Genomic DNA, 22842 nt, shown 5'->3' with positions numbered 1-22842 from the left:
GTTTTAAATATACTTAAGTATCAAAAGTAAATGTAATTGCAAAAATGTACTTAAGTATCAAAAGTAAAAGTAATTTCAAATTCCTTATATTAAGCAAATCAGATGGCACAATTGTTTGTGTTTTTATTTATTTACAGATAGCCAGGGGCACACTCAACACTCTGACATCATTCAGAAACAAAGCATTTGTGTTTAGTGAGTCACCAGATCAGAGGCAGTAGAGATGACCAGGGATGTTCTCTTGATTAGTGTGTGAATTGGTCCATTTCTGTCCTGCTAAGCATTCAAAATGTGAAGAGTACTTTTGGGTGTCAGGGGAAATGTATGGAGTAAGAAGTACATTTTCTTTAGGAATCTAGTGAAGTAAAAGTAAAAGTTGTCAAAAATATAAATAGCAAAGTACAGATACCCCCAAAAACTACTTAAGTAGTACTTTAAAAAAATGTCACCCCCACTTCTAAAACCAAAGTTGCGACCCTGCTTTAAGGTATTTATACTTAAGTACTTTACACCACTGCATATTATTACTCCAACGTATGTGTTTGCTTTCAGGGGCAAAGGAAAAACACTACTATATGTCATCTTCAATAATTTATGAAAAAGTATTGATTTCTTTAAAGAGATTGAACAGTCTACTCTATATTCTAACAATAAGGTTGTACAAGATTTGTGTAAGATTCCCAGCCACTCACAATTTCAACTAAATGTTAAAACCACTTTTCATGTGTACCCAAATAGAGGCCAAATTATATATATATATATATATATATATATATATAAATAAAACGGTTTATTCTTACTCAGTCAGTGTCCATAGTCGACATATCAATGAAAAACATTTGTTTTTGTTAACATGTTAAAAAATATATAACACACATGCATCATAGCCCGTTCCACAAGAAGCATAGTCATGTCACCACCAGGCCAATACAGACAGAACAGAGCACAGAACATCTTGCACGTCTCACAATTATCAAACAGATGAGCCATAATAACACACTGTTGGATATCAATACAACTCCCTAGATTGACTGAGCCTCACAGATAGCTTCCCAAACCCGACCTCAGTGTGTCCATACGTGTGACTAGGGTATGGAATCCAGTGTTATTCTGGGAAGGGGGGTGGGTGGAAACACTTGTCTAGGAACACTTGTCTACACAGTGTATTTGTCAAGTCTGACAAAATACAGTATCTTCAGTCACAGTCCCCTTGTATTCTCTTGACTTTCATCAGTCTCTTATTTACTTCTTTTTGTTCTCTTTGCAGGCCACCACGTATCTCTGAGCCACGTTGAGGGGCGGGGAGTAGCCGTCTGCGTACGACGTGTCCTCAAACAGCACTGAGTAGTCGTCCTGGGGCTGAGAGAGCAGAGAGAACATGGTGGTTAGTGGGGAGAACAGGGTTCACTAATTAGGGGTCAGTTTAGCATTTTCCCCACTAATGGTTAAGGTTAGGATTACTGGAGGGGAAGCTGCCAAGCGAGGGGCCTTCCTGGATGCAGGGATTGGCGTACAGTAAAATTTTCTCCAACTGAACCAGCTTCATGTAGTTTTGTCATCAAATAAAATGTATTCAAATGACATCAATCAGTCCCCCCCTCCTCTCCCTTTCCGTGTCTCACCCGGTGTGGGGGTGTGTGGATGAGGGCTCTGTAGAAGCAGGTGGTCTGGGGGTAGAGGGCCAGCACCAGCTGGTCTTTACTGAACAGGGCCTCCGGGTCCGTCTCTGGGTTGGCCTTCCACTGGGGCAGGGGGATGATACGCCTCCTGCTCAGGGTGTGTCTCCTGTAGGAGGACAAGAGGAGGAGGATGGGAGATGGCGGAGAAGAAGTAGAGTAGATAATTGTCATCATATCCGAGGTGAGATTTTCAGGGCATAAAATATAATTTACTACAAGACAAAATAGTAGGAAGAGAAATGTAGAAAATGAAGACATTGACTTACTCTTTTCCTTCCTCATCAATGTCATCCACTTCGTACCTGAAGGACAGAGCAGAAAAATACAACTCAAAACAGTCTGTGTTGTAGCTGATTGGCTAACAGTGGTACATGGCTGTACTTGATTGGCTAACAGTGGCTGGAGCTGATTTGCTGATAGTTACTTGTTGGTGGAGTGGCTGTAGCTGACCACCTCGGCCAGGATCCACTGTTCGTCCCCGTCCACGGCCTTGACCCGCGCTGCCACCTTGTCCCCCTGCTTGGCCACGTAGTCACTGCTGGCTGGCATCGCCCCACACAGGGGAGGAGGACTGGAGGAGAGGGGGATACAGGGAAGGATGGAGGGTTTTAGGAGTGGGGGGAGTAATATAGTAATGGAGGACAGAATAAAGGGGCAGGTGGAAGAAAGGTGGGGGAGGTACTGAACTTAAACTGTACACAATAAGAACACAGATTTTAGTTTCCTGTTGCAAAACGTTTTGCTATGTTGTGCACTACTGAACAGGACTCAGGAGAGAGACTGACTCAGACCCTACCTGTCTCCTGGCTTGCCGATCCACAGCGGGAGTGTCATGGCTGACTGTTGGAGCAGCGTCATCAGCACCCCCCTCCGCATGGTCTTCCTGGGGGGGTCATTGTCGCTGTAGACCCCTGCCATCTTAGCCGCTGAGAGAGAAGAGGAGAGAGTGAGGTATGGGCTGCATCTCAATAGTATACAGTGGCTTCTTCTCCTCGTCTCCTCTTCTTCCTAAATGGGATGTAGGCTATTATGAGAATTCAGTCACAGCCATACTCTTCTTACCTATTCGCCTCTCCTCCAATAAGGATTTGATCTCTGCAATTTTGTCGAGGGCATGACGAAGAATACTGTAGGAGAGAAAGAGTGGTGCCCGACTTATTACTTTGGACTGGAGCTGTACTTACTTACTCCACATGGTGGCGATGATTTCTGAACGCAAGACAAAAACACATCTAATCACTGAACTACCACAGTTGGATAGATGAAAGGAAACATTACATTAAATGGCTTACACCAACCCTATCATATTAGATCAGTGGACACTTCAAGGGGCATAGGGATGTCAGTGTAGGCTACCGACCTGCACTCTGCCTCAGCGTCTGCTTTGGCTGTGGTGTAGAGTCCCCTCAGCTTAGTCCGGTAATAAGGGGAGGCTGGGGGAGATGGGGACAAGAATAACACCTTTTACACTGTGTGTGTGTTGGTTTGTCTATCCTTGTGGGGATCGAAAATCCCCAAAAGTCCCCACAAGGATAGTAAAATAAGGAAAATTCTCCCTCGTGGGGACATTTCCCACGTCTCCATGAGGACAAAGGCAATTTTAATTTTAGGGGTTAGGGTTACGAGTAAAGGTTAGGTTTAGGGGTTAGGGAAAATAGGATTTTGAATGGAAATTAATTTTAGGTCCCCACAAGGATAGAAGAACATAACGTGTGTGTGTGTGTGGGGTAAAGGCTTAGCCAGATGACACATAAACAGAAACGGTGTGTAACAGTGATATGAAGAGTTATAAAATAGTGTTGCAGTGTTGATGGACAAAGGGGAATGTGGGGAGGCGAGGTAGAGGCTCACTCTTGTTCTCAGTCTGCATCCTCTCATGTGTTTTCTGGATGTTGAGCAGGTTGTGTTCACTGCGCGACCGCTCCTCCTGAAAAAGAGAAGGAAAGGGATTTATATTACAATGTGTGGTTGTTGCATAGGTGCAAAATAATGCAATATATCAGCAAGAATAACATATAATGTGCACACACAATTTAAATGTATTACAGTGACTGATATTTTGGCAATGAGATTTAATTTGATCTCTGCATATCATTCCTATTCTGTATTGCTAGGTATTACATTACTCCCAAATGTGACTTCAATCCCTATGATGGCATGATGTAAAAATATGAGCCATCGGAGTCACATTTGAATATCACTAGCTAGGTAGCTATTTATTCATCAAATGACCGTCCTCCACTGTGGTCCCTGAGTTACTGGTCAGTGCTCCTGATGACAACAGCACTTGGGCGTAGCAACCATTGGTTGAGACTTACCTGCGTCTGCTTAATGAGTTGATGGAGCTCTGTTAAAAGCTCTGCGATTTTAGTGTCCGCCGACATGATGTTGCCTGTGGTAACGAGATGTCCAAAATGCATTCATCAAATTAGTTTCACTTGAGGTTAAGCAGCAACATGATAGACATGCCTTGCACACATGATAGCTAGCCAGCAGATTCCGACCCTACCGTTACACTTGTTTACACTGAGTTGCACTGGGGTCGGAACGTCATCATGCTTAGATTAACACTCTGGGGATGAGAAATTGTGTTGTACTCTGAACTGTACCATTATCCCAACTGTTACACTGGAAAGATTGAACGACTGCTTATTTTTCAGAAAAGCTGCCATTTTCGTCCTCATGCTATCCAGCAGTAGCCACAGCAGCCATTATCAAATGGCATGTTGCGTTAGACAACAAAGGAGCTGATTGGCTGACACTGCCATTCCAAAATGGGGGCGGTGGCTACTGCTAGCTAGCACGAGGACACAAAGGGCAGCTTTCCGGAAAACTAGCAGTATTTCAATCTTCTCGATGTATCAGTTTGGATATAGGTAAAATTTAGAGTACAGTGTCACATCCCATCTCTGCATTGAAGTAGGTTTTCCGATCCACAGTAAGGTCCAATGCTGCCGTTTTTCTCTCAATATCAAATAACTTCTGGGTAACAATTAAGTACCTTACTGTGACTGTTTTCAATTAAAATGGTCAACAAGAAACAAAAATAGCTTCTTAGCAAAGAGCAATTTCTCAAGCAAGAATTTTGTTAGGACTGTCTGGGAGTGGTCTATGTGGGGAGGGGAAAATGGAAAACTAGCTGTTATTGGCAGAGGTTTGGAACACATTCTCTTACTGAGGGGATTTGATTAATCTGGCCCGGGCGCCCGGATAGGTGTGTTTTGCAACGGGGGAAAGTTGATTGCATTCGTTTTGGAACTGGGCTGCCTCCCGGGCGTGAGCCATGTGCCCCATTCAAAGCCCACGGCAAAGTTGGCTCAAAACAAAAGTGACGTATTTTAAGCACGTGGAGTTATGAGTAGGATTCTGTGTTTTCACATTAAAAAGTGATTGCTTTTGATAAAAACGCGTTATCTGCCTTTCCAATGAAAACTAGTTTGAAAATTCAAACATAGATTTTGTGGAAAAGAGATGTTGTATGTTACTGGATGATGTACAGTGAAGGAAAAAAGTATTTGATCCCCTGCTGATTTTGTACGTTTGCCCACAGACAAAGAAATGATCAGTCTATAATTTTAATGGTAGGTTTATTTGAACAGTGAGAGACAGAATAACAACAAAAAAATCCAGAAAAACGCATGTCAAAAATGTTATAAATTGATTTGCATTTTAATGAGGGAAATCAGTATTTGACCCCCTCTCAATCAGAAAGATTTCTGGCTCCCAGGTGTCTTTTATACAGGTAACGAGCTGAGATTAGGAGCACACTCTTAAAGGGAGGCTCCTAATCTCAGTTTGTTACCTGTATAAAAGACACCTGTCCACAGAAGCAATCAATCAATCTGATTCCAAACTCTCCACCAATGGCCAAGACCAAAGAGCTCTCCAAGGATGTCAGGGACAAGATTGTAGTCCTGCACAAGGCTGGAATGGGCTACAAGACCATCGCCAAGCAGCTTGGTGAGAAGGTGACAACAGTTGGTGCCATTATTCGCAAATGAAGAAACACAAAAGACTTGTCAATCTCCCTCGGCCTGGGGCTCCATGCAAGATCTCACCTCGTGGAGTTGCAATGATCATGAGAACGGTGAGGAGTCAGCCCGGAACTACACAGGAGGATCTTGTCAATGATCTCAAGGCAGCTGGGACCATAGTCACCAAGAAAACAATTGGTAACACTACGCCATGAAGGACTGAAAGCCTGCAGCGCCCGCAAGGTCCCCCTGCTCAAGAAAACACATATACATGCCCGTCTGAAGTTTGCCAATGAACATCTGAATGATTCCGAGGAGAACTGGGTGAAAGTGTTGTGGTCAGATGAGACCAAAATGGAGCTCTTTGGCATCAACTCAACTCGCCATGTTTGGAGGAGGAGGAATGCTGCCTATGACCCCAAGAACACCATCCCCACCGTCAAACATGGAGGTGGAAACATTATGCTTTGGGGTGTTTTTTCTGCTAAGGGGACAGGACAACTTCACCGCATCAAAAGGACGATGGACGGGGCCATGTACCGTCAAATCTTGGGTGAGAACCTCCTTCCCTCAGCCAGGGCATTGAAAATGGGTCATGGATGGATATTCCAGCATGACAATGACCCAAAACACACGGCCAGGGCAACAAAGGAGTGGCTCAAGAAGAAGCACATTAAGGTCCTGGAGTGGCCTAGCCAGTCTCCAGACCTTAATCCCATAGACAATCTGTGGAGGGAGCTGAAGGTTCGAGTTGCCAAACATCAGCCTCAAAACCTTAATGACTTGGAGAAGATCTGCAAAGAGGAGTGGGACAAAATCCCTCCTGAGATGTGTGCAAACCTGGTGGCCAACTACAAGAAATGTCTGACCTCTGTGATTGCCAACAAGGGTTTTGCCACCAAGTACTAAGTCATTTTTTGCAGAGGGGTCAAATACTTATTTCCCTCATTAAAATGCAAATCAATTTATTAAAAAAATTACATTCGTTTTTCTGGATTTTGTTGTTGTTATTCTGTATCTCACTGTTCAAGTAAACATACCATTAAAATTATAGACTGATCATTTCTTTGTCAGTGGGCAAACTTACAAAATCAGCAGGGGATCAAATACTTTTTTCCCTCACTGTACCATGCTCCGTAGATTTATTTTCAATTTGAGAAGGGTGCTCCTCCCTCACCGCTTTTGCCCATTCACGTCACTGAGCCCCGCAGCTCAGCACAATCTAATACCGCCCATTGGTCTATTAACTAATTTACCGCCTGGTGTTGTCACCATGCAGGCCAAAACTCCATCCCACCAAAATAGGCTGAAATTTCAGGCAGTCTTTTCAAAGAGCTCTTACACTAAAGGCATGATCATCATTTTCACAGTATTATTCCAACTACATAATGTGGGAATATATATATAAAACTCAGGAAAATTACGTTTTTGACTGCAATGGGCCTTTAATCTAACCATGATTACGTTCTGACCCCAGTGCAGCTCAATGTAAACAAGCTTAACGGTAGGGTCAGAATCTTCTGGCTAACATATCTAGCTAGCGAACAGTAAGGTTACATAACTAGGTAGCTGTATTGTTCGCAACTTATGGCACATTTACTTTGTACTGGCAAGTTGTCAGCAAGAGTTAGCTAACGTGGTCAGAACAAACATATAATATTGCAGGAAGCTAGGCAGATAAATTGTGAAAATCTAGCTGGCTAGCTTCGCTGGCTAAATAGCTAGCTAGCTTCTATGATGACTTAAACGTGATCTTTCCTTTTATCAACCACCAAACGCAGTTTATTTTGTGGAGTAAAGTTACATTTTGGTAAGTGGTCGCAAAATGTTTAGAACTATACATTCATACTATTTACCTACCTTAGGTAGTTAGATAGCTTGTTAGCTTTCATTCGTTTCAAGGCCTACTACGGACTGGCAGCGAGGACAAACAGTACTACCCCAAACGTTTGTTTTACGTGTCTTTCAATATTGCATCTCGGCCAAAGACTGTATAGAAATAAGGCCTCTCTACCATATGGGCGTTCTAATGTAAAAATAATAATAATCACAAGTAAATATAATTGTTGTTTGAATTCGTTTAGCTAATGTTTACAGCCCATGTAATTTACTTCACCACTTACATTCCATCTTCCAAACATCTCTCCTCAATGTTTACATATTGAAACATACAGTTTTTTGGGGGCATTTCTTGTAAACACATTCAATCAGACTGTAATGTTCTGTCCTTTCTCTAAAGCTTGTGCAAAATGTTCCTTCAGCAGAATTCTGCGAGGGGCAAAAGAGAACGTGAGGGAGGTTTGGCCACTCGAAACAAGCACCAGCTGTAAACACTATGGTGAAGAAAACAACTACATAAACAGCAAAACAATCACTAAGAACAAAACTCAATAGAGAACTAATATGAATGTAAATCTAGGTAGACAGTGCCCTAATGTAAAGCAATATACTGTATCTATTTAATATTAATTAGGTGTGTGTGGAGAGGGGGGTCGTAAAACAGACCAAAGACAGACACAGATAAGTGTTGGCTTATCTGCCATGCGTCAAAACTGTCTGGGGTGCTCTGTGCTGTTTATAATTGTGTGTGTGAGTCTTTGTGTGTTTAGTGTGTTTGTTGAGAGCAGGCTTAGTCACAGCTCATATGGGTAAGCTCGTATTTCAGCAAATATTTATTGAACAGAGCGCCCACATGACTGAGGCCAAGAAAGCGTGGAAGGAGGAGTCACAGATAGAGTAAGGGGAGAAGGAGGAAAAACAGTGAAAGAAAAAACAGGAATGTTAGACAACTGAGAGATAGCCGTTTAAAGGAAACAAGCACAAATGTAAGAAATATGAATAGTGGGAGTGAAAGAGAGATAAATAAAGAAGAGAGACTGGGACAAAGAGAGAGTGAAGCCCCACGCCTCTCAGCTCTGACTCCAGTTTATTGGCAGTACAGTACTGTTTATGGAGGCAGCGAGGGAAGTAAAATATGCCAAGAACTCTCTCCCTGCTTCAGTACGCCTGCGTCAAACCTCCCTTGCTCAAAAACAATTAGGTAATATCCAAAAGGACTGCTTTGTGGAATATCCAAGCCAGGCTTTAGGAGAAAAGGCTACTTTGAGAAGTTTTACTCATAGCTCCTGGTTCAAGGCCTGTAATTTATACGACAGCCTCTGAACATGATGAGTAGATTTATGTGAGTAAAGAGCCCTTCCTCATCATTCTCACAGATACAGACAGTCATATGTTTCTTTGTCATGACTACAGTCTGAATCATTCTATCTAGGATATATATATATATATATATATATATATATATATATATATATATTCCTTTATGTAAGCCTACATGTATTTGCTATACAGTACCACACACATTTAATTTCCTCTCTACTTACATGCACACGTCAGAACACACACACAATAGGATTTCATGGGCGCTATAGAACTGCGATCAAAATGGGTTCAATGCCTACTGAATAACCAGAATCTGTCTGTCAACTTTGCATTGTCACCAAAAGTTGGTTCAACATGCTCACATTCACACATCTCACCTTCAAGGACCCTTTGGATGGGGCCCTGACAGACAAATGGAGGTCATACAAAGAAAAGGGGGGCATCAAAATGGGTCAGGGACCATGTGGCTGTTAGAAAACATGAGAAGTGTGAGCTTTGAACCAATCTAATCTTTGTCTCCTAGGAGGGAGGGGTTGATAGGGCAGAGAAACCATGTAGGTGAAAGAAACTAGGTGCATTTAGAATTAAGAAATGAATTGCCCATGTAAAATAAATGACTATTGAAAGATGACCAATAGAAAGAAAGCATAAAGCATAATTTTGCAATGGAATAGATTACACAAATACAAACAGGCTACTAATAGAGAAAGAAGGAAAACATGTACCACGAGATTAAGAGCAAATTAAATAAATAAAGGGCACCTGATTTAAACGAACAAACATGAGTGACCTTAAACTACAGTTACATTTTATTGGAAGTTAGTTGGCGTCAAATATTTACCAAAAACTGATGCAACTTTCACTGACTCAGGCAAGGGCCAAGGACTCATAACAAAACTGGGAGGACTCATAACAAAACAGGGAGACGTGGAGAAAGGGAGGAGCGACCATGCTTCATAAATCACATGGGCAAGCGCAGAAAACCACTCATTTCGAGAGTCGAAAGAAAGACATCCGTGGGAAAATAACTGCTTTCTAACGTTGTTTTTGTTGCTGTCCAGCGAAAAGTTAGTTTTAATTTGTTCAATAGAAGCGTCGCTATGTCAAATTTCGTAGACGTGAAGAATGTTGAGCCAACCCACTTTGAAGAACAACACTACGACGAATATGAATACTACAACATTTCAGAAAAATACACAAGTAAGAATCAGTATTTTTTTATGCTTGTTTGTGCAATGAATTATCAAGTTATGAGCAGCAAATAATGGTCGCCGCAAAAAAAATCGAAGAATCATTCAATTTCAATGGTTCGGCGGCGTTTGTTCTATGAAGAATGCTGAAGTTTCCAAACTCCTCAACATGTCGCAAGTGGCACATGTTGACTTCTACAATGTTGCATTGGGGGCAAGTGGGTGTGTTTTTTGTTTTTCAAGTCTCACAATCTGAACTGTGAACTCGCACTGTTTCCAGGTGGCGCTAGCCGCAAGGGGAGGACAAAGAAGGAAGCCAGCGACAACACCAACCGACCCAACCCCGGAGGCCACGAGCGCAAACTCGTAGAGAAACTACAGAACACTGAAAAGAAAGCCAAGGCGTGAGTAAATTGAGGTAAGGTCCCCCCATCTTTGTATGCACTTCACAATTTAAACATGGATTCTGACATCTGGGGCTCAGGTGTGGGACAAAATCTAAAGTTAGCCTTTTTGGCCTACTAAATACTATTTAAAGGCATTGTTTTGTTCCTATCTTGGTACTAGGTTCCTACCACCCTCAAGTGCTCCCACGTAGCAAACGGTCAAGTAGGCAGAACCGTAACCAAAGTGCATTTGTCTTTCCTTTCAGGGCAAATCGGACAGCTAACCCTGGCAACCGACCATGGCCGCCTTGGCGACAGAACAAGATGGGCAGACAGACGGTGAACGCCAATGTAGAGGGGGGTGAATATGACGACGGATTACATGCTGCCAATGAGTTTGACTGTAGCTTCAGCGAAGGGGATGTTAGTCCTCTCCTTCATAGAGCTGATGGTACGGTCGGTGGGAGTGGCCCCCATATTGGTTGTTCACCTCAGTCATGGGTAGACCTCCACTGAAGATGATGTAGACCACCTGTGCAAGCAGTCTTCTGGGTAACCTTCCCACACAAGTTGGGAGTAATGGGGGTGGTGGCAGGCTGCATCATGTTTCAGTATCAATGTGGTTTTGTTTTTATAAACCAAAGAGGTTCTTTAAAATTGATTTATTTTACAAAGTGTATTGAAAATAAATGCTTTCATAAAATGTATTACAAGTCTTGTTTCAAAGTGGCACTCCAGTCTCCTTTACACCTCATTTAACACCTGATTTACTTAACAAAAGGCACATCTCAATAGGTGGTCCGGGTAAGTCATGGCATGGCACAAGGGGTGGAGTCTTTCCTCTAGTGTTCCTCAAGCAAGGGGGAGGCTGACATCACAACTTCCCGTCCAACCAACTCCTTGAATGCCCTATTCCTTGACGTTTGCAGTTGTCTAAACACTATTTGGCTTAAACCTATTTTTACCTTTTGGTGTGTGTACTTTACACTTAGGATATTACTTTTCCAACATCACTGGAGGACATCTTTAATTATGAATTTGTCTTGGTGGAATGTGTCAGGGTCTACAATCTTCAAACAAGCCAATAGGTGGCAGTAACAGATTGAGTTGAGTTACAGTCCTCTCTTTAGGAATGCTCTAGTTTAGAAAATACATTTGTGCCAAAGAATTAAGGGATTACTGTAGACCTTTATTGCAAAACAGTGTGTTTGAATCAATTATTTGGTGAGGTGAATATATTTAGTATAGTTTTGTCTAAAAAGGATAACTTTTTTTAATGTTTTACCATTTTGATTAAATTCACTGAGGAGAATGGTCCTCTCTGAGGAGCCTCCACTGGTACTCAATCACTGATTTACAGTGCATTCGGAAAGTATTCAGACCCCTTGACTTTTTCCACATTTTGTTACGTTAAGTCTAGGCTCCTTAACAGCTTCTACCCCCAAGCCATAAGATTGCTGAACAATTAATCAAATGGCCAACCAGACTATTTGCATTGACCCCCCCCTCTGTTTTTACACTGCTGCTACTCGCTGTTTATTATCTATTTATTTTTTTATTTAACCTTTATTTAACCAGGTAAGCCAGTTGAGAACAAGTTCTCATTTACAACTGCGACCTGGCCAAGATAAAGCAAAGCTGTGCGATTAAAAACAACAACACAGAGTTACATATGGGGTAAACAAAACAAAGTCAAAAATACAAATAAAATATATATACAGTGTGTGCGAATGTAGTAAGTTATGGAGGTAAGGCAATAAATAGGCCATAGTGCAAAATAGTTACAATTTCGTATTAACACTGGAATGATAGATGTGCAAAAGATGATGTGCAAATAGAGATACTGGGGTGCAAATTAGCAAAATAAATAACTATGGGGATGAGGTAGTTGGGTGGGCTAATTTCAGAATGGCTGTGTGCAGGTGCAGTGATCGGTAAGCTGCTCTGACAACTGACACTTAAAGTTAGTGAGGGAGATAAGAGTCTCCAGCTTCAGAGATTTTTGCAGTTCATTCCAGTCATTGGCAGCAGAGAACTGGAAGGAATGGCGGCCAAAGGAGGTGTTGGCTTTGGGGATGACCAGTGAGATATACCTGCTGGAGTGCAGACTACAGGTGAGTGTTGCTATGGTGACCAGTGAGCTAAGGTTAGACGGGGATTTGCCTAGCAGTGATTTATAGATGACCTGGAGCCAGTGGGTTTGCGACAAATATGTAGTGAGGGCCAGCCAACAAGAGCGTACAGGTCACAATGGTGGGTAGTATATGGGGCTTTGGTGACAAAACGGATGGCACTGTGATAGACTACATCCAATTTGCTGAGTACAGTGTTGGAGGCTATTTTGTAAATTACATCGCCGAAGTCAAGGATCGGTAGGATAGTCAGTTTTACGAGGGCAGGTTTGGCAGAATGAGTGAAGGAAGCTTTGTTGCGAAATAGGAAGCCGATTCTAGATCTAACTTTTGATTGGATATGCTTAATGTGAGTCTGGAAGGAGTGTTACAGTCTAACCAGACACCTAGGTATTTGTAGTTGTCCACATACTCTAGGTCAGACCCGCCGAGAGTAGTGATTCTAGTCGGGTGGGCGGGTGCAAGCAGCGTTCGGTTGAAGAGCATGCATTTAGTTTTACTAGTGTTTAAGAGCAGTTGGAGGCTACGGAAGGAGTGTTGTATGGCGTTGAAGCTCGTTTGGAGGTTTGTTAACACAGTGTCCAATGAAGGGCCAGATGTATACAAAATGGTGTCGTCCGCATAGAGGTGGATCCAAGCTTCACCAGCAGCAAGAGCAACATCATTGATATACACAGAGAATAGAGTCGGCCCGAGAATTGAACCCTGTGGCACCCTCATAGAGACGGCCAGAGGTCCAGACAACAGGACCTCCGATTTGACACATTGAACTCTATCTGAGAAGTAGATCTGAACCAGGCGAGGCAGTCATTAGAGAAACCAAGGCTATTTAGTCTGCCAATAAGAATGCGGTGGTTGACAGAGTCGAAAGCCTTGGCCAGGTCAATGAAGATGGCTGCGCAGTTCTGTCTTATATCGATCGCGGTTATAATATAGTTTAGGACCTTGAGCGTGGCTGGGGTGCACCCATGACCAGCTCGGAAACCGGATTGCATAGCGGAGAAGGTACGGTGGTATTCGAAATGGTCGGTGATCTATTGTTAACTTGGCTTTCAAATACTTTCGAAAGGCAGGGCAGGATGGATATAGGTCTGTAACAGTTTGGATCTAGAGTGTCACCCCCTTTGAAGAGGGGGATGACCGCGGCAGCATTCCAATCTCTGGGGATCTCAGACGTTACGAAAGAGAGGTTGAACAGGCTAGAAATAGGGGTTGCGACAATTTCGGCGGCTAATTTTAGAAAGAAAGGGTCCAGATTGTCTAGCCCAGCTGATTTGTAGGGGTCCAGATTTTTCAGCTCTTTCAGAACATCAGCTGTCTGAATTTGTGTGAAGGAGAAGCGGGGAGGGCATGGGCAAGTTGCAGCGGAGGATGCAGAGCTGGTGGCCGGGGTAGTGGTAGCCAGGTGGAAAGCATGGCCAGCCGTAGCAAAATGCTTGTTGAAATTCTCGATTATTGTAGATTTATCGGTGGTGACAGTGTTTCCTAGCCTCAGTGCAGTGGGCAGTTGGGAGGAGGTGCTCTTATTTTCCATGGACTTTACAGTGTCCCAAAACTTTTTGGAGTTAGTGCTACAGGATGCACATTTCTGTTTGAAAATGCTAGCCTTTGCTTTCCTAACTGATTGTGTATATTGGTTCCTGACTTCCCTGAAAAGTTGCATATCGCGGGGGCTGTTCGATGCTAATGCAGTATGCCACAGGATGTTTTTGTGCTGGTCAAGGGCAGTCAAGTCTGAGGAGAACCAGGGGCTATATCTGTTCTTAGTTCTGTATTTTTTTAATGGGGCATGCTTATTTAAGATTGAGAGGAAAGCACTTTTAAAGAACAACCAGGCATCCTCTACTGACGGAATGAGGTCAATATCCATCCAGGATACCCGGGCCAGGTCAATTAGAAAGGCCTGCTCGCTAAAGTGTTTTAGGTAGCGTTTGACAGTGATGAGGGGTGGTCGTTTGACCGCGGACCCATTACGGACGCAGGCAATAAGGCAGTGATCGCTGAGATCCTGGTTGAAGACAGCGGAGGTGTATTTAGAGGGTACATTTGTCAGGGTGATATCTATGAGGGTGCCCATATTTACAGATTTAGGGTTGTACCTGGTAGGTTCGTTGATAATTTGTGTGAGATTGAGGGCATCTAGTTTAGATTGTATGTTGGCCGGGGTGTTAAGCATATCCCAGTTTAGGTCACCAAGCAGTACGAACTCTGAGGATAGATGGGGGGCAATCAGTTCACATATGGTGTCCAGGGCACAGCTCGGGGCTGATGGGGGGGCTGTAGCAAGCGGCAACAGTGAGAGACTTATTTCTGGAAAGGTGGATTTTTAGAAGTAGAAGCTCAAACTGTTTGGGCACAGACCTGGATAGTACGATAGAGCTCTGCAGGCTATCTCTACAGTAGATTGCAACTCCGCCCCCTTTGGCAGTTCTATCGAGACGGAAAATGTTGTAGTTCGGGATGGAAATATCTGCATTTTTGATGGCCTTCCTAAGCCAGGATTCAGACACTGCTAGAACATCAGGGTTGGCAAAGTGTGCTAACGCAGTGAATAACTCAAACTTGGGGAGGAGGCATCTGATGTTAACATGCAAGAAACCAAGGCTTTTACGGTTACAGAAGTCAACAAATGATAGCGCCTGGGGAGTAGGAGTGATACTGGGGGCTACAGGGCCTGGGTTAACCTCTACATCACCAGAGGAACAGAGGAGGAACATAATAAGTATACAGCTAAAGGCTTTAAGAACTGGTCTTCTAGGGCGTTGGGTACAGAGAATAAATGGGGCAGAACACGACCGCACTGCTATGCCATCTTTACCCCTACCTACATGTACAAATTACCTCGACTAACCTGTACCCCTGCACATTGACTCGGTACCGGTACCCCTGTATATAGCCTCATTATTGTTATTTTATTGTCTTACTTTTAGTATTTGTTTGATTTTTTACTTTATTTTATTTAGTAAATATTTTCTTAAAACTGCATTGTTGGTTAAGGGCTTGTAAGTAAGCATTTCACAGTAAGATCTACACCTGTTGTATTCTGCGCATGTGACAAATAAAATGTGATTTGATTTGATACAGAGTGCTGTTGAGGCTACTGTAGACCTTCATTGCAAAACAATGTGTTTTAATCAATTATTTGGTGAGGTGAATATATTTAGTATCGTTTTATCTAAAAAGGTTACCTTTTTTGTTTCACTATTTTTATGAAATTCACTGAGGAGGATGGTCCTCTCCTTCCTCCTCTGAGAAGCCTCCACTGCTTGATACTTAAAACCTAAATGATACAGTCATTAATGTGGTTCTTCAATAATTATTCATAACACTTGTTGGATGTGCATTTGGCTTCCATCTGTTGCTGTCTGTTAGATGTAACAGAAAAAGCATCAAGGTAATGAGTTCATGTTTTCATATGTTTTTGTGCCTAATTGAACTTGAATTTGGAGCTCAGAAATGCAAGCACTGAAATAGGCCTACCTTTAAAATCAGACATTTTCTCAATTCGGTACTTGAAAAGTCCTTGGAATTATTGTTGTCAATTTATAATTTATAAGTTTATAAATCCTGCTCCATTTTTGTGAGTGATGTGGCCACTTTCCTTTGTTTCCCGCCGCTTCAATTGAAGGATGTTGTGGTACTCTGTTGCCGTAAAACCACGTGAGGGTATTATGAGGATGACAACATCTAACACTGGCTTCAACTTGGCTTTCCATACAAATTCTTCCATTAAAATAGGAACCTGTTTTTTGGTCACGTTCTCATAATAAAAACAGCGATGGTGAGATTAATGCTACCTCTATTCATGTATTTATTATGTGTGCCTGCATCAGCCACATAGGCTACAGAAAAAAACGCCATGCATGCATTTAGTCAGGCAATGTCCACTTTATTCTCACATATTCCAGAATGTAATAATAATTTAAATATCAAGGCATTGGCGAGGCCAAAAATAATTATTCTTAAAGTGGTAATGATCTACTTTTTATTATTTTTTTTACACTTTTTGCTTCTTGGGGGGAGGGGAGGTTCTATATTAGAAAACAACGCAAACAGGGGGGAGTGTCTATAGGAATTGATAACACTGGGCACAGGGATATTTGGCTTGAATAAAATTAAAGGAGTCCAGGAATAGAATGAAGGAATAAGACAAGGAAATAAGGAAAAAAGTATACTGTTAGGACGTCGCTGATCTACGGAAGCCCTCAAATGAGGCGATCATTAAGATGGGCCGCAAATCCTAGGAAAGTCACTAGGTTGACTTTCAGGTCAGTTCTGGGAACTGTGAGATTGTATAATATACTTTAAATTGCATGTTACCTCTCGGAATATAGTTGACGAGGTATATGTCCGATGTAGCCTCTCATTGAATATCTGCAACTCAAGGTAGCAGAAATTTAGGAAGGAATATAAAGGAAAAAGGAGCGACTTAAGCATGCTTTAGAGTATTGTATGAACGGATGCATTCTTGTTTGATTATGTGTGTGTGTGAGACAGAGAGCCTATGCGTGTGTGTACATGGGGAGGTCTCTGCTGTGTTCCAGCTGTGTGTCGACTGATGCTATGATAAGATTTATGTTAGAGATATATACACATATATGTTTTGGTTGAGAACAGGGGTTTTAGTTTTTTGTAAGGAAATATGTTAATTACGGTTAAAACCTTATGAGTCTCCATTTGAGAGAACGTTTCCAGAATTGTTAAAAATATATGAGCCCCCCGGGAGGACGTTACGGTTAAAATCTCATGAGTCTCCATTTGAGAGAACGTTTTAAACATTGTTAAAAAACTATGAGCCCCCCGGGAGGGCGTTATGATTGTATAGAGATGATTTGTAATGGATAAGAAAATAACTATACATCTGCAGATTAGAATAAGTGAAGATAAGAAACTTCGAAGTAGGATTTGTGTTCTATGTTTTGTGTTGGTTTGTGCGTTTTGTTCAGTGTTACTGTTTGTCTGTGTTGGAAAGAACGGAGGGACAGCTGGTCTGTCTGCTGTTTGACTTAGAGAAAAGTTGCTTGCAGGAGCTCCTCTCACCATGAAATCGCACTGGTGAATGAGCTGCGCATGTGTGGGATTTTAGGAATTTAGAGTTGCGCGGAGTGAGTGTGCCACTCCCCTGCCTGCACTGAGCTGCTGTGACACGCAGACTTAGAGCTGAAAAAAGAAAGGGGGGACTTTGAATACACACGAGTAAAGTATTCTGTTTGTTAAGTGGCTGTTGCTTAATTATGAAACTATTTGATTGAGATCCATTGAATTTATAAATAAGAGTTACAGTGGGGGAAAAAAGTATTTAGTCAGCCACCAATTGTGCAAGTTCTCCCACTTAAAAAGATGAGAGAGGCCTGTAATTTTCATCATAGGTACACGTCAACTATGACAGACAAATTGAGATTTTTTTTTCTCCAGAAAATCACATTGTAGGATTTTTAATGAATTTATTTGCAAATTATGGTGGAAAATAAGTATTTGGTCACCTACAAACAAGCAAGATTTCTGGCTCTCACAGACCTGTAACTTCTTCTTTAAGAGGCTCCTCTGTCCTCCACTCGTTACCTGTATTAATGGCACCTGTTTGAACTTGTTATCAGTATAAAATACACCTGTCCACAACCTCAAACAGTCACACTCCAAACTCCGCTATGGCCAAGACCAAAGAGCTGTCAAAGGACACCAGAAACAAAATTGTAGACCTGCACCAGGCTGGGAAGACTGAATCTGCAACAGGTAAGCAGCTTGGTTTGAAGAAATCAACTGTGGGAGCAATTATTAGGAAATGGAAGTCCAGGCCCGTCTGAAGTTTGCTAGAGTGCATTTGGATGATCCAGAAGAGGATTGGGAGATTGTCATATGGTCAGATGAAACCAAAATATAACTTTTTGGTAAAAACTCAACTCGTCGTGTTTGGAGGACAAAGAATGCTGAGTTGCATCCAAAGAACACCATACCTACTGTGAAGCATGGGGGTGGAAACATCATGCTTTGGGGCTGTTTTTCTGCAAAGGGACCAGGACGACTGATCTGTGTAAAGGAAAGAATGAATGGGGCCATGTATCGTGAGATTTTGAGTGAAAACCTCCTTCCATCAGCAAGGGCATTGAAGATGAAACATGGCTGGGTCTTTCAGCATGACAATGATCCCAAACACACCGCCCGGGCAACGAAGGAGTGGCTTCGTAAGAAGCATTTCAAGGTCCTGGAGTGGCCTAGCCAGTCTCCAGATCTCAACCCCATAGAAAATCTTTGGAGGGAGTTGAAAGTCCGTGTTGCCCAGCGACAGCCCCAAAACATCACTGCTCTAGAGGAGATCTGCATGGAGGAATGGGCCAAAATACCAGCAACAGTGTGTGAAAACCTTGTGAAGACTTACAGAAAACGTTTGACCTGTGTCATTGCCAACAAAGGGTATATAACAAAGTATTGAGAAACTTTTTTGGGAGAAAGTTTTTTGGGTTTACTAATTAATTGGTTTAAAATAATAATAAAATAATTCACAATAAAGGAATATAAAAGAGTTGTTACAATGGGGAAAAAGGACATCAAAACTATGAAAGTAATTACTCCTGTTGATGTAGTACAAAATAGTAATCCTCTAGTTAATGGTATTGCAAGGTTATCTGTAAAATGGAATAAACGTTGGCCTGACATTGAACAACCATGGCCAGTGGAAGGGACTCTTAACCCAGACGTCATCAAGATAATGCAAGTGCTTGTATCGACGTATAAGGCAGATCAAAAGAAGGGGAAAAAAGGGGAACAACGTAAAGAAAAGAGACAAAGAGAGCTGGGTGTTCTTAAGTTGTTTGAAAATGAGGGACAAAAACTGATAAAAGATACAAAAGATAAAAGAGACAGAGGTATAGAGAAAATGGCAAAAGAGGCGAAGGTAACAGAAAAACTAATGGCAGAAGTCAATACACCTTTCTCACATACGGATTCAGCAAAAAGGCCCCCACCTTATGAGGAAAAAGTAGAGTTTAAGGACGTCTATCCTCAGCTTCCAATTATCATTCAGGAGGGTGATTATTGCATCAGAGATGAAGATGAACGAATAATAGAGAGAGGACAAGCAGAAACGACCATAAAGATGAATCCAAACTCCAAAAGGAAGAAGAAAACGACATGTCTGGAAACTAAGGGTAGAGTGAGGTTCAGGAGGATGGAATTTGAAGATGATGATGATGATGATCAGAGTGATTCAGAAGAGATCATGGGTGGATATGACCCTGTGATCAGACAGAGGGTGGCCAAAGCGGAAAGAAGGGGTGATGGAAGTTGGAAGGAGAAGGATAAAAGAGATCCGAGCTCTGATGAAAGTCAAGATGAAGACAGCGATGAAGATTTGGAGATTAAAGGTGCTTCATGTTCAAGAGGATTTTATCCTACAATGACTAGCACAGAAGAAATAGAAAAGATATAGATCGATGCATATCATGCTTGGATAAGGCAAATAATTTAGAAGAAGTAAGAAGATTGGAAGAACAACTCAAGAAGCTGAAGATACAGAAGGAAAAACTGCTGAAAAAGAATCTCAAAAATTGGAGAGGAAATACATATTGAGGCCAAGAAAAGGGAACACAAGTAAGAAGATGATGCCAGTGATAATTCGAGGACAGAACCTGGAGTATAAGCCTTTGCAGAATACCGATATGTCAGATATACTTGAGAAGCTGCCTACTCTTCAAGATGGAGCATATCCTTGGATTTCAAAGTTGGAAGAAATTACGGTGGGAACACAGTCTGCCATAGGAGACATTAAGAGACTTTTGGCTAATCTCCTTGGGACTCCAGGTATGGAAGACATTTTTCAGAGAGCTGGACTTCATCGATATGTGGGGACTGCGGTGAATGATCCTGAGTTGTTAGCTGCAAGTAGAAATCGGCTGTGGAGAGCACTGAAAGATACGTTTCCAACAAATGTGCATCCTGACAACATTCTGATTGACCCACTAGGACAACAAGAAAATCCGAGAGCCTATGTGTCGAGTTCATCAAGTGTGGATAAATATTACCGGAAATGATACAGATGTGAGTCAAATAGAGCAGTCAATTTTGCGAGCTAAACTGCAGATGGGACTGCCCTCACCAGTAAGGAGCAAACTGGCAGAGGTGGTTGGACTTGGAAGCATGACAAAAGGTGTCTATACAGATCATATAGCCCATCAAGTGGATCTGTACCGGAAAAAGGAACACAACCAGAAAGAACAGGACCAAGAAACTCTCAGAAAACTCAATCAAATACAACTGGTGGAGAATAAGAAGGAGAAGAAACAGGCTTTGGTTATGCAGAATCAGTGTTCACCAAATCAACAATCACTGCCACAGCTTCAACCGAACCAGGTCCAACCACAATTGTACCAGCCACCACTAGTGGGACCAGTTGTTTCATATCCACAGCCAGTTTCTGGACAGACACAGAATTGGAGAGGAAGAGGACGAGAAGGCTTAGGAAGAGGAAGAGGAGGAAGATTTAAGCCATACTTCCAGCAATCGTCAGAAGTGTGTTATAATTGCGGACAGGTTGGTCACTTTTCCCGTGAGTGTAATGGGCCAGGAGGAAACACCAGAGGGAATTTCAGAGGAAGATACAGGGGCCAGTCAAGATCATCTGGAGGATCGGTGAACCCTTATAGGGGCCCGGAGCAAGGATTCTGGAGGTGCCCAGAAGATCCGAAAGGGGGGTGTCAGCTGGTAGCGTCAGGACCGGAAAAATATCCAACAATTGAGGTGAAAGTAAACAACCGACCATTGGAGGTGATGGCGGATAGCGGAGCTGCTTTCACCTGTGTTCGGCCTGAAGATGCTACACATCTCCCTATGTCCAGTCAACTAATTAGGACAATCGGATTTGAGGGAGTGAAACAGCTGATTCCTCTTACGGAACCAATTGAGCTCTGCTATAAAAATCAGAAAATTACAATACCCATACTGGTATCGGAACATACACCTATTGCATTGTTGGGAAGAGATGCAATGTGTAGATTGAACTGTACAATAAAATGTACGCCAGACGGCTGTCTGGTAGAAGTGCCAAAAGAAAAGGTTTACCAATTGTTGATGACGACAGAGATGGATTCTTCTTCAGTATTTTGGATTGGAAATCTCAGTGCAGATTTTTTGAAGCAGGCTAAGATATGGGAGAAATTCATTGTGGCAAACATGCCAGGTGCGAGGCTTCCAGAATATCCATTTCATTGTACGCTCAAGTATTTCAAGAATGCTGCCCAATCGAACTCAGAGGAATGGTTGAGTCATCAACCAAAGAAAGTTGAACTCAGCTCATGTTGCATAATTTTAGGACCACAAGGAGCAGCTATGAAGATAAACACAGACGATTATCTGGATAAAGAATTGAGAAGAGATTGAGAAGAGTGTGCCACATGTGACCTTGTTGGTTTCTGAAGGCTATGAGCAGAAGCAAATAGGAGAAATGATGACAGAAGCAGAGAAAGCTGTTTTTGTACCGATGAAAGAGATTTCAGAATGGCTGTGTGCAGGTGCAGTGATCGGTAAGCTGCTCTGACAACTGACGCTTAAAGTTAGTGAGGGAGATAAGAGTCTCCAGCTTCAGAGATTTTTGCAGTTCGTTCCAGTCATTGGCAGCAGAGAACTGGAAGGAATGGCGGCCAAAGGAGGTGTTGGCTTTGGGGATGACCAGTGAGATATACCTGCTGGAGCGCAGACTACAGGTGGGTGTTGCTATGGTGACCAGTGAGCTAAGGTTAGACGGGGATTTGCCTAGCAGTGATTTATAGATGACCTGGAGCCAGTGGGTTTGGCGATGAATATGTAGTGAGGGCCAGCCAACAAGAACGTACAGGTCACAATGGTGGGTAGTATATGGGGCTTTGGTGACAAAACGGATGGCACTGTGATAGACTACATCCAATTTGCTGAGTAGAGTTTTGGAGGCTATTTTGTAAATGACATCGCCGAAGTCAAGGATCGATAGGATAGTCAGTTTTACGAGGGCAGGTTTGGCAGCATGAGTGAAGGAGGCTTTGTTGCGAAATAGGAAGCCGATTCTAGATCTAACTTTTGATTGGATATGCTTAATGTGAGTCTGAAAGGAGAGTTACAGTCTAACCAGACACCTAGGTATTTGTAGTTGTCCACATACTCTAGGTCAGACCCGCCGAGAGTAGTGATTCTAGTCGGGTGGGCGGGTGCAAGCAGCGTTCGGTTGAAGAGCATGCATTTAGTTTTACTAGTGTTTAAGAGCAGTTGGAGGCTACGGAAGGAGTGTTGTATGGCATTGAAGCTCGTTTGGAGGTTTGTTAACACAGTGTCCAATGAAGGGCCAGATGTATACA

At 42.5% G+C, this 22842-nt stretch overlaps 2 protein-coding genes across 3 annotated transcripts; one reads left to right on the top strand and one right to left on the bottom strand.

Moving 5' to 3' along the window:
* Window positions 1–400: 400 nt before the first annotated feature.
* LOC121550350 (SAGA-associated factor 29) lies at window positions 401–9688 on the bottom strand. Of its 2 annotated transcripts, none has more exons than XM_045221325.1 (10): window positions 9193–9688; window positions 3998–4071; window positions 3531–3606; window positions 3040–3112; window positions 2742–2806; window positions 2476–2605; window positions 2104–2250; window positions 1946–1981; window positions 1623–1785; window positions 401–1359 (listed from the first exon to the last, which is right to left on the bottom strand). In XM_045221325.1, the coding sequence occupies exons 2-10, from the start codon at window positions 4061–4063 to the stop codon at window positions 1243–1245; spliced, it is 873 nt and encodes a 290-aa protein (XP_045077260.1). In that variant the 5' UTR covers window positions 4064–4071; window positions 9193–9688; the 3' UTR covers window positions 401–1242. The 2 variants fall into 2 exon arrangements, with proteins under 2 accessions (XP_045077260.1, XP_045077259.1); XM_045221324.1 differs by lacking the exon at window positions 9193–9688 and adding an exon at window positions 7514–7828.
* A 108-nt stretch (window positions 9689–9796) lies between these two features.
* Window positions 9797–11098, top strand: LOC121550352 (nuclear protein 1). Its single transcript, XM_041862575.2, has 3 exons — window positions 9797–10015; window positions 10286–10423; window positions 10658–11098. Exons 1-2 carry the CDS (start codon window positions 9916–9918, stop codon window positions 10411–10413), a joined length of 228 nt encoding a protein of 75 aa, XP_041718509.2. The 5' UTR covers window positions 9797–9915; the 3' UTR covers window positions 10414–10423; window positions 10658–11098.
* Window positions 11099–22842: the final 11744 nt, after the last annotated feature.

Source organism: Coregonus clupeaformis, chromosome 7, assembly GCF_020615455.1.
Source record: "Coregonus clupeaformis isolate EN_2021a chromosome 7, ASM2061545v1, whole genome shotgun sequence".
NCBI lineage: Eukaryota > Metazoa > Chordata > Actinopteri > Salmoniformes > Salmonidae > Coregonus > Coregonus clupeaformis.
This window is presented reverse-complemented; position numbering and strand designations above follow the sequence as displayed.

Bases quoted from the DNA above. Each gene is read 5' to 3' on its own strand.
- LOC121550350 (XM_045221325.1), bottom strand. From the start codon at position 4,063: ATGTCGGCGGACACTAAAATCGCAGAGCTTTTAACAGAGCTCCATCAA. The intron at 2,251-2,475 runs GTAGGGTCTGAG...CCTCTCCTCCAG, and splicing joins ATCGGCAAGCCAGGAGACAG to TCCTCCTCCCCTGTGTGGGG. The intron at 1,982-2,103 runs GTAACTATCAGC...TCTGTCCTTCAG, and splicing joins TACAGCCACTCCACCAACAA to GTACGAAGTGGATGACATTG.
- LOC121550352 (XM_041862575.2), top strand. From the start codon at position 9,916: ATGTCAAATTTCGTAGACGTGAAGAATGTTGAGCCAACCCACTTTGAA. The intron at 10,016-10,285 runs GTAAGAATCAGT...CACTGTTTCCAG, and splicing joins CATTTCAGAAAAATACACAA to GTGGCGCTAGCCGCAAGGGG.